Here is a 12,300-nt window from a genome sequence, read left to right as displayed (position 1 = left end):
TCGTCTATAAAATGAAATGGCTGAATCAAATGGTTTCTAAACAACCAGGATTCTATGTAGCTCATGTCTTAAAGGAGAGTACAGATTATATTTCCTTGAAAATGAAAAGCATTCCCTGGCACCATACATGGACTTGTGAGCAGTGCCAGAAATGCTCCACATCGCTAATCATCAGGGAGATGCAAATCAAAACAACAATGAGACATCATCTCACACCACAGAGACTGGCACATATCAAAAAAAATAAGAACAAGGAGTGCTGGCGTGAATGTGGAGAGAAAGAAACTCTTTCATTGTTGGTGGGAATGCCGACTGGTCCAGTCTTTTTGGAAAACAACATGGGCATTCCTTCAAAAACTAGAAATTGAGCTTCCAATACCACTTCTGGGAATATATCCCGAGGGTGCAAAAAATAACTGTAGAAATGACATCTGTATCTATATGTTCACTGCAGCGCTGTTCACAATAGCTATAATCTTGAAACAACCCAAGTGCCTGAGAACAGATGACTGGTTAAAGAAACTTTGGTACATCTACACAATGGAATACTATGCAGCCATTAGGAAAGATGAAGTCATGAAATTTGCTAATAAATTAAGAGTATCAGACTAAGAGTATCAGACTAAGGGAAGTGAGTCGGAAAGACAGGGACAGATATAGAATGACTGCACTCATTTGTTGAATATAAAATATCATAATATGAGATTAACACAGAGCACTCCTGGCCCAAACTATCCCTCCTCACCCCACCCCTCTCCCCCAAAGGAAAACCATATAGAGATAATTTAGAATAGACTAATGCCTACTTCTACAATACTGTGATTTTTCTTTCTATACCTTCTTTTATCTATTGTTTTACACCTAGCCCATTTCTGCCCAGTAAAATCCCTAAAGCTATATGAAATGAAGTGCAGACAGACACTGGCTCTGAAATCAGAAAACCTGTGTTTAGTTCAGTGTGTGCCACATAGTAGTTGAGCAGCTGCTGGTATGAGCTTTCCACTGCCAAGCCGCCAAACCTGCTTCTCCACTGGTTAAATAGGAATGAGTACTTTTTAAATAATTTTTTAAAAAATTAAAGCACCATGGGCTGGAGCGATAGCACAGCGGCTAGAGCATTTGCCTTGCATGTGGCCAACTCGGGTTCGATTCCTCTGTCCCTCTCGGAGAGCCCGGCAAGCTACTGAGAGTATCCCGCCCGCACAGCCGAGCCTGGCGTATTCGACATGCCAAAAACAGTAACAAGAAGTCTCACAGTGGAGATGTTACTGGTGCCTGCACGAGCAAATTGATGAGCAACGGGATGACAGTGATACAGTGATTTACAAAGTTATTCATAGTTGAGTTTTAGACATACACTACTGCAGCACTGATCCCACCACCAGCATCAACTTCCCTCAACCAGTGTTCCCAGGTTCCCCCCTCCTCCGTCCTGCCCTCGAGACAGACACTTTCTAAATTCAGTTGTTAAAGTTTGCATCTCTTGATTTCAGTGTTGTTGACCCTGTGGTTTGGATATCTGGCTCTATCATTCCCACCATCTTTGTACTTTCATTCCCTGATCTGGCCCCTATTCCTTCTCATCTCTCTCTTTCCCCCCCACCCCTCCTCTCCACTCTTACTTTCCTTCTCCTCCATATACTGTAGGGTCAAGTCTGAGCTAGGAGTCCCCCCTTTAAAACACTGCATTCCTGTTCCACTTATTCTTAATACTACAGATAAGTGATTTCATCCTGTGTTTATGCTTCTTCTGTTGGCTTACTTCATATAACATCATGTCTTCCAATTTCATCTGTGTTGCAGCAAACTGTATGATTTTATCACTCCTTACAGCTATATAGTATTTTATTGTGCATATATAACACATCTTCAGGATCCACTGATCTACGAATGGATATCTAGGTTGAGTCCGAATCTTAGCTGTTGTACTGAGTGCTGCAATGAATAATGGTGTGTATATGCTCTTTAAAGTGAATGTTTTTCTGTCCTGGGAATAGATACCCAAAAGTGAAATTGTTGGCTCCTATGGGAGCTCAATTCTGAGCTTACCGCATACCCTCTATACTGTTTTTCACAGGGCGTGGACCAGATAACATTCCCACCAGCAGTGGATAAGGGCTCTTTTTTCACCACGCCTCCAACAGAGATTGGGGAATGAGTATTTCTTTGCTATCTTTCAGGGATGTAATTACTCACATACATACAAAATGATAATTAAATACATAAGAAAATACACTGTGAACCTTAAATACTCAAAGTTATAAGAAATTGCATCATCAGCAATGCAATAACTTTATTCATCAGGAGAATTCACAGCTTTATTTTTTTTTTTTGCTGTATCTGGCCACTATTCTATTTTTTAATAGCAAAGTAATAATCTATTGTGAAAACAGTTCACTGATTTCTTCCTTTTGATGTTTTTCCAAAATTCTTGCTTAAGCTTTATCAAGCCATACTTATACATCAGCCTATTTATTAAGCACTGAAAGAAACTGCTTTTATAAGTGGACTTTGTTATAAATTAATCTTCTAGAATGCCATAAAACTGAACAAAGTAGAAGAAAAATTAAGAGAAACCCTCTGATACACTTCATATCCTTTCCAGTTTCAATTACATGGACTCATTTACCTTGTGCAGAAATGAATAAACTTGGCAAAACTAAGAAAGCTATCATAGCGTGAAAGTGTCTATATTTTTCTCTCTCTATGGTAAGAGTTGTGCTAATTGCTAATTTTATTTTAGAGAACTAAGAATACACTACCAAAGACATTAAGACAAGCTAGCAGCACTCATAGTCATTAGTAAAGAGGAAATAGAGAATATCTATATATGTTAAATAGAGTAGAGGACCAAGAGATGGCTTGGTGGCCGAAAGTACTTGCCTTGCAGATCTAATGCCAAGAGTTTGATCTACAGTTCTGCCATGCAGAATCCAAGCATGACCCTGCAGGACCATGACAGCTCTGCTACTTGTGCCTGTGACCCCAGGACCACAAGAGATTGCAGGCTGAACTGCAGAAGCCAGGGGAGAGCAAGTGCCACCAGTAAAAAGATGTTTGCACACTGCCATCCCCACAGAACACTCGCCCACACTGCCAATAAAGGAATTTGAGTCCAGTAACCACTGGGTCCCTGAGCACAAGCTCTGCCAAGCTGCTGGAGACCCCAGCCATGAAGTACAACTTCAAGTGCTGGCACCACAAACCAATGTGAGCGTGAGCAACTGCCCCGCAGGGAAAGGCAGAGGAGAGTGGACAGCAACACTCACACAGGAACCCAGCTGACACTCAGCTTGGAAATTTCCCCGTGAACTTCCACAAATTCCACAGCCTGGTAAACAAGGCACCAGCGCGGTACTGCCAATGATCAAATAACAATTTTAAAATAGGGTTGGGATCTAGAGAGCGAGTGCGGTGGGTCAGGCACTTGCCTTGCACACGGCTGACTCGGGTTCCATCTTGGTGCCACCTCTCATCCCCTGAGCCCCACCAGAAGTGATCCCTGAGCACAGAGCCAGAAGTAAACTCTGTTTACCACCTGGTGTGGCCCCCAAACAAAACAAACACACAAACACACAGAATCCACAGGACTGGGAAACTAGGCAGTGGTTCCTGTGCATGCCAAATGCCACATGGCTTCTGACTGTGGTCAGGTTCGGTCCTAACGACCCCCATGAGCCTCGGGATGAGCTGGTAACCCACCGCCTTGGAAAAGCAGGGCAGTGGCATCGAATCCTCGAGACCAGCACCGAGCAGCAGTGTCCTCTGTGTCCCTGAGAACCGCGTGGGAAGCTCCACACCCCCCAAATAAAAACAAAGCATACATTTATCTATCATACTTTGACCGGCTTGTCCCTGATTTGAAAGAGCACAGGTTTAGACTTACACAAATGGAAATGATATCTTGGCAATTAAAGAACTATTTAAAATGCAATCTTACCGAATGGTATCAATTATTCCTTTGACAATTGGCAGAGCATAACATCACACTGAATGAGACTACTTTTAGCCAAAGCATCGCAATGAGCAGGAGTTTTCTAGTTAACAGAGTGTAATTAGATACAATAATTTTGATGTTTACACCTGTACTGGGGCTGGAGCGATAGCACAGTGGGTAGGGTGTTGCCTTGCATGTGGCCGACCCAGGTTCGATTCCTCCGTCCTTCTCAGAGAGCCTGGCAAACTACTGGGAGTATCCCGCCTGCGAAGCAGAGCCTGACAAGCTACCCATGGCGTATCCGATAGGCGAAAAACAGTAACAACAAGTCTCACAATGGAAACATTACTGGTGCCCGCTCAAGCAAACCTATGAAAAATGGGACTACAGTGCTACAGTACAGAGCTATACTGGTACTGCTATTTCTGGAAGCCATAGGTATGTATCTGATGACACACAGGGATAAAAGCACTGTCACTTTATCTGTCATCTCCATCCTCCAAGGAGGTGCAGGAACAGAGGAACAGGAGAGGAAGAATTAGCATGGGGGTCCAGACATCTGGGATTCAACATACCGAAAGCACCAATGAAGTGGATCAGACAGAACTTGTCCTTCATATCTAAGCACCTTTCTCCATTAAACCTCGACAGCACAAAGTTTCTGAAACTCACAAAGCCCAGTTTCTTATCAAACCAGGAAGAGAAAAGTCTTTTATAAATCGGTGGAATTCAACTAAACAATCAGATCAATTGGCTTAATATTTAGATCAGGACAAAGCAAAGATCTCTAACCCTAGAACACTTGAGGATTCAATTATCCAAAGACAGCTGTCCCCTGAGGAAAAAGTAGGTGGGGAGAATAACTGGGAATAAAGTACATGCAATTTAACTATACAGGGTATAAAACATTCAAAAATACAGCCTTCCTACAATGAGACAATGAAACATAGCAGGAATAACAAACAGCCAAAGAAGGCAACAGAATCTGAGAATTGGTCCCTAGAACTGAGTTTGGGATGGAGGGGGAGGGGACAGGTAGATTGGATAGTGGAGGGTATGGACCACAGAAACTATCACTAACAGTATTCTAAATCAGTATCTAACATACACACACACACACACACACACACACACACACACACACACACACACACACACACACACACACACACACACCCTTCCCTTTCATTATCTCTTTTGGCTGTTGTTGCTGTGGTTTTTGTTCTTTGCTTCATACCCAGCTATGCACAGGATATAGTCCGAGCTCTCTGCCCAGGGGTCACTCCTGGCAGAGCTCAGGGATCATATGCATGCTCGGGATGAAACCTAGGTTTGCTGTGTACAAGTAAATGCCTTATCCACTAGCCGATCTTTCCAACCGTTTACATCTCATTCTAAAAACAAAGATGCAAACAGCAACACCTTTAAGTGAAAAGGAACCTTAAAAATGATATGTGAACCAACTTCATCAGTGCTTCCGAACATCCTGCCTGCTTTGGTCCTCACACATCCTTCAGGCTAGAGGCCTCCACGGCCCTCCTGGTGTGAACGTCTGAGCACACACCAGTGAGCTTTGTGTTACCCAAGTCAGCCCAGACTTGCCAGTGGGTTCCTTGGGTCTCGATTTTTCATGAAACACTCAAAGGTCGTTTCCTCACTACCACAGAAGACATGATTTTTCTAGAATTACTCTGATAGCAGCAAGTCTTGAAAGTCTAAGGCTGTAGAGAAGGCCAGCTTAGGAGAAGGCACGGCCACTGGCTGTGTGAATCAGCGGTTATCAAAATGGTACGTGATTCCCTCAGAGACAGGGAAAGACAACCACGTAGGGTGCAAGGAAAGCAGAGAGAAGAAAGAAAACTACACATTGCTAATATGGAATATATGTTTTTACAATGGCATATGCTCTTAACTTATAAACATATGCATAAAGTTAAAATAACTTAACTTCTATGACCACATGATCAAAAAAAGTTCGAAGATGATTACATTCATATAAGCTAAAATAATTTAAACATATAATATGTCAATAGAAATTAAATTTATTAAATAAAAATGTTTGATGCTGAAATAATGAAAATGCCAATTTTATACTTCAAAATTTTTCTATCCTGGTTCAAATATTGACTTCTTTAAATTAACAAAAAAACCCTGATTTCATCACCTCTTCAACTATTATTGTATGAAAATTGGCAATCAACTTTTAATGAAAAGATTTAAAGGCGAAATATCCCCCAATTAATCAGCTATCTATAATATCAATTTTATTTTTTATTTCACCAGTATTCAGCTTTTCTTAAACTATGCTTTGAAAGAAAAAAATTATCTTACAGCTATTAGAAGTTATTATTAGTATATTAGAGGAGCTAAGTGATCAAAACCAAATCTGAAAAATTCAGCATCTAGCATAAGGTGATTTTAGGTCAAAAGGGCAATTTCAATGCTGCTAATTATATCTCCAAGTAAGCTGTACTTATGCTTCACATTCTTGCTCAAATTTGATGGAATATATGAACAGAAAGAATGATTTTTTTTAAAGGCAGGAAACACAAGTGTCTACATAAACAGATTGAGGGAGGAAAGCATATTTAAACTCGGAGAGCTGTGAATCCAAGTGTCTCTTTTTATTTCTACGCCCTCTTTAAAATTTGCAGGGGAAAAATACGAAATGAAAATATTCAAGACAAAATTCTACACAATTGTTACAATAAATCATAACACATGAATGATTTTTATGACACTTAAGAGAAGTATGAAAATAAGCAAAGAAAAATGAAGTGCCACAAATGAAAAAGTCTGATAAAGACTGAATTTCCATATATTAGTTTGTGTAAAAAGGGAAATCCTAAAGAGGAATTAAAAAGTGAACACAAATATTAACAGATACTGGATTTCAATCTACATGCCAATAGAAATTTAAAATAGGTTGGTCTCCCTTAGATTATGCAACATTTATTCTCATTCATTTCTGCTTGAAAATACATTTACAACAGACTTTATATTCTTACAAATAAACACTGACATTTAATGCATTTTTTCCCAAGAAACTAAATCTAGATAATGTAGGAAGTATGGGGAAATAATATCACTATAACATTTAAGCTTTAAAGGAAAAATGAGTTATAGTATCACAAAGCAAATAGATATCAGTCAAACCTTTAAGTAATGTTAGTAGACTATTATTAAAAATATAATTAAATATTTCACTTGAAAAAAATCCGTTTTTGAAATTACAATTATTAATACTTAATTCTGAACCTTATATTTACATCATAAAAGTTAATATATTTCAGTAAATAATATAAGCTTTTAAAAAATATAAACATGCAAATAAATTATACCTGTTACTAGCTGATTTATAGTAAATTTTCAAGCCCTATCCTGGAGATCTAGTTCCTTAGCCAAAACCTTAAATTCTACTGCCTTATATTGACACCTGCTGGAAGGTACTGGAATTGTGTATTTCTCATTTCATTATTTAGGCAATTGGTAATTTTGAATCTGAGAAAATTAATGTGAAAGATAACATTTCAACTGCAAGTAATATAATTTTTAATTTTCAAAAAAAAATGTTTACTCTAAACATTTAAATTTTAATGATTCATTTAGAAAATTGTAAATCTAAGGAAATTTGTCTGAAGAGTACTTCTGAGGAAAATTAAGTTGTCAGTGGCTTCAATAACTGAATATATGTTTTATTGAGCATAATTACAAAACTAATCAAGCAACTTTTGCTAATTTTGAACTTCTATTGCTTTCTAACTCAGACATAATATTTTGGTCACATGATTTAATAAAAATGACTGACTTTAATAAAAAGTATGCATATAAATGGATCAGAAAAATGACCCAGCTGATGAAACAGTATGTCTTTTATGTTTATACTTGACTGAAGAAAGATAAAATAGTATACATTACAGAATGAGATTTTCTTCTTGATTAGCAAAACTGCCTCTGATGAAACATTTACCTTATCAGATTAAATTTCAGAGTGCCAGAATAATATATTAAAACAATTCCTTTACTAATCTTTGCACTTGAATTAAGTTTTATTAATTTTCAATTCTATTACAAGTGAAAATACTTTGAAGTGTTTCTGCAAAGAATCTATTACTATCTTCTGTTATATTCTTAAAACAAGTTTTTTTAGAGAAATGTATTTAATTGACCAAAATGTAAAAAATATATATATATACCATAAAGTTAACAGAATGCTACTTTTCCTCCTAGCAGTTACAAAATATGGCCAATTTAGTTCCAGTGACATCTCATACATCATCAAAACCAATACTGTACTAAAAACAACCACTGCAACTACAAATGAGTTTGAACAGCTAACAAGACAAGATGGTCTTGAGTGACACTATCTATATGACATAAAGGAAGAACTAAACCCCTCTTATGTTATATAGGTATATCATATAGGTGCTATATAACTTGCTTGAGCAATCCTTGTATAACTCATGCCTCTATTTCCTATTAAATTGTCTCCATTTTGACAAAAGTAATGTGACTGCCTGAACAGTTTAAATAAAACAAAACTATAATCAAAAATAAAATGGCTAGCTTTCAAAAAAATACAGAAACTCACTCAATGACTTATTAGTATGATGTAGTTATGAAATTTACAACTGTCAAACAAGTTGTCTCCCAAAAGTGCACTTAACTCACCTGTCCAAATAAAACTAAGTTCTCCAAGTTTAACTATAGTATGTAAAGATTCAAAGATATAAGGGCTATTTTATGATGAGATTAAGTTTGATAAGTTCTAAATTGTTTTTTAAATTAAAAAAACATTTAGCTATAAGGAAATTAACAGTTTAAGAAAAATTATTTTGGATTATTTTAGCCTTTTTTATTTACTAAGATTTTTCATAAAATTAATGAGCCATTCAACTCTAAATGAGCCATTCAACACTACAGAGGTAACAGGTCTACATGAGTATAGTTTTTGTCATATTTTCTCCAATTCACTAGCCCTTCTCAGAAGACAAAATTTTAATTGTAAAATAAAATATGCACTAAAACAGTAACTGTTTCAGATTCTTAAATCATATTTAATTAAGCAATTCACTTTAGAAGCTTTTTACAATCAATCACTAAGAAAAAAAAGGCTCATTCTTTGATAAGAACCCTGAAAAGATAGTTTTTAGAGCCCGAGAAACAGTAGAATTATCAGATACCCAAGATCCTTATTTTGAAACACTCAGTTACCTTACAGAGCTTCTGATACCGAGGAGAAGAAACTGCCATCCTTTGTAAACGATGCAACAAAACCACAACTTTCTGCAGAGATGTTCTCACCACAGCCATCATTTTAAGTTTACCACACTTCTGGAGACACCTCAGAATTTGCATTATAAATGAAGAGCAATGATCATTTCCTCCTGGTCACTGGACAATGATTTGCCAGTTCTCTGAGCATGCTCGTTTCCAGGAATGCATTTGAAAGATACAAGGACTTAGGTGCTAGGGAAAAAGAGGCTCCTATGCCTTCAACTTCTCAAAATCACAAAATATACGTGTATATTTACAAAAAAAAAACCAAACACGCCAGGCAGAAAGCCCTCCCTGGGGCAGATGCTCACAGCCAGTACTTGCTCAGCCCGGCATGGTCAGAAAATGAAGCAAGTTGTAGAGCAGCCAGACGCTGTCTGCTGCTGAAGAGTGCGCTCAGTAGCCAAAAAGGATATTAAGTGAAACATTAAAGCTGCAGATACAAAGCAGACATCCCCCCGGGGAAAAGACATTCAGCACATCACCATGGTGCATGCTTGTAGCTGGTGTCTATTAAATAGAGATAGAGCGGCATTCACTCTCTCTGAAGAGAGATGCATTCTCTACTCACTACTCGGCTAAATGCAGCTCAGCCTGGGCTCCGTGGGATGAGTGAGGAGAACCTGCTGTAAATCCTGAGAAGAGCAGAAGGGTACCTGCCGCTACGGATATCAGCCCCAACGCTGAGTGCTAATAAATCACCCCCCCACCACCACCACCAGACAAGTCTCAGAATAAGACGCTCTAAGACGACACAAAACAAACACAAACACAAAAACACCTAGAGGAGTGTGTGGCTTTACCTAAAAGATCCTAATAGCAGAGTAGGGCAAGGGCTGTCTCTCTCTCTCTCTCTCTCAGATGCCTGCCTGGGAGAAAAACCGTTAGAAATCTAATGTGAGGTTAAGACTCCTCTAATTAAACAGCCAAGTTAATAAAATGCCCCCGAAAAAAAAAAAGTCTGTAATTGACTACAGAACATTTCGAATTACCACATTTCCTCTTAGAAGGCATCTTCATGATCTCATTTTATTTGCCATAAAGCTGTTTGAATTTTATGAGTAAGAAACATAAGCCATAATTATATGATATAAAAAAGCCAGTACAGAATTGGACGGGTGTATATGTGTGTGTACATATTTAAAATGCTTTTTTTTTTTTTTACTGCAGCTCGAATGCCATTACCAGGGTTGTAGGGGGTACAGTAGTGTTAGGAAATGAACATAATAACCACGGATGATTAAATGACTGGGTCAAAGAGCACAGACAGAAATCAAACCCAGACGCTTCTCATTATCAGCATCCTGCTCTAACCCAAAACCAGGCAATGCTGCATTTTCACCTTTCTCTGCAATTGCCGTGACTCTTTGAGGAAATGTACAGTTTAGAGAATCTCTTTTCTAGCTCATCTGCCTTCTCAGTCCTTCATCTTCACATGATGTAAACCTTCCTGTCCGGTCTTACAGAGTTGTGTTTAGTAGGCAGCATTGGGGAGGTGGGGGGAGTTATCTGCTTGAATTTTGTCCCTTGCAGGTCTATACTGCCTCCCTCTGGACAAGCTCATGAAGTCAAAACATCACAACAGCAAACTGGAAGGAGGTAGTTAATAATAAACATTATTAAGCTAGCCCGGAACTATGTAGCAATGAAAAGAAAATTCATATTTCATGGGGTACTAGGAAAGAATCTGATTAAGAAGTACAGGTGAAAAAAAATGTTTTAATTTGGTCATGGCAATGAATTCTATGCTACAGGTGTGTACTAAAATAACTGAACTGCACACACGGATGTAGTGATTTTTAAGGAATGTGAATTGTATGTCAAAAAAGCTCTCCAAAAATTATGAGCTGTAATTCCTGACCCTGAACCAGCAGCCAAACTGTCTAGACTCAGGTATTAAACACCACCACCCTTCACCCCTCCAAACCCCTGCCTCCCACAAATAGCCAGTAATTGGACACGAGCTGGGGAAAGGGGACAGGGGACAGATTTGAAACCATCTCCACCTAAACAACAAGATAATTAAAATAAGGTTAAGGCAGGTGCTTGCCTTGCACATGGCCTGCCCAAGTTCAATCCCTGGCATCCTACATGGTACCCCGAGTACTACTAGAAGTGATCCCTGAGCACTGAGCCAGGAGTAAGCCTTAAGCACAGCCAGGAGTGGCCTCAAAACCAAAAATCGAGACAATAGGGCTGAAAGAGAACACAGAAAGTGAAAATACAATATTACCTGAGTAAGTACTGTTAGAAAGCAAGAACAGATAGCTTATACGCAAACCACTCCAGCCAAGTAACAGGGCAGGAAAATTTTACCCAGGAAAGATCCAGAGCATTTCAAATTAATGGCACTGCTAAAATGTAAAGTGTACATTTAAAAATGCAACCCAAGTTGTTACAAAAGCATGTAAGCAGCATCAAAATTAAAAATAGATTCACATAACAGATAAAATGGTCAGGAAGTCAAAAGTTCTATTCAAAAGTAAAAATGAGTAATAGGCATCTTCATCCTTGGGAAAATTCTCTCGTTTAAGGTACATTCATAGTGAAAAACCGCATAGCCGACATCTCCCTCCTGGATGTTACCCAAATTTCTCATTTCAATGTAGTTAAAATAGAATTCACCATCATATTGCTCTCCCTTGTAAACAGCATGGTGATTTTTCTCCGTCTGCAATTTCAATTTCAATTTTTCAAATACACCTGGTGATCATATTTGTGTCTGTCCCACCTCCTTTCCTTAGTCCACTCACACAAGAAAGTCATAAATCTGACCCAATGTTATCAGCTCCCATTTGGTTATTATCACCTTCAACCTGATGCCTAAGAAAGGATCCTAACAGAATTTTCTGTGGCTGGTCTTGGCCCATCCAGTGCATTTTTCGAATGTCATGTCCCTAGAAATTACAAATCCCTTAATATCTTTAATGACATTACCCATTGCCACCTGCATCGACTAAAACACACACAACAGATCGTATCAGATCCTCTAAGCTCTGGTCGGCTCAGTCTCCTGATGCTCCTTTCTCCAGAACCTTGCGTTATCATGTGCTCTCTGCTGACTAGTAAGACCTAACTTTCTGGGC

The 12,300-nt window shown here is 38.5% G+C and overlaps 1 protein-coding gene across 6 annotated transcripts in view; it reads right to left on the bottom strand.

The window, feature by feature from the left end:
* The window catches only part of UTRN (utrophin), a 585,431-nt gene that overhangs the window by 260,227 nt on the left and 312,904 nt on the right, over positions 1-12,300 (bottom strand). Inside the window, exon 1 of one of the 6 annotated variants that reach the window (XM_055134489.1) lies at positions 10,018-10,034. The exons of 4 other annotated variants lie outside the window; for them this stretch is intronic. Coding sequence is in view for 1 of the 2 variants with exons in the window: in XM_055134488.1 (XP_054990463.1) it covers positions 9,152-9,295 (144 nt within the window). In the remaining variant the exon portion in view is untranslated. Of the gene's footprint in view, positions 1-9,151; positions 9,875-10,017; positions 10,035-12,300 lie in introns of those variants that run through there. One more of the 6 variants, XM_055134488.1, reaches the window with a different exon arrangement.

The sequence above is a fragment of the Sorex araneus genome, chromosome 4 (assembly GCF_027595985.1).
Source record: "Sorex araneus isolate mSorAra2 chromosome 4, mSorAra2.pri, whole genome shotgun sequence".
Taxonomy (NCBI): Eukaryota; Metazoa; Chordata; class Mammalia; order Eulipotyphla; family Soricidae; genus Sorex; species Sorex araneus.
This window is presented reverse-complemented; position numbering and strand designations above follow the sequence as displayed.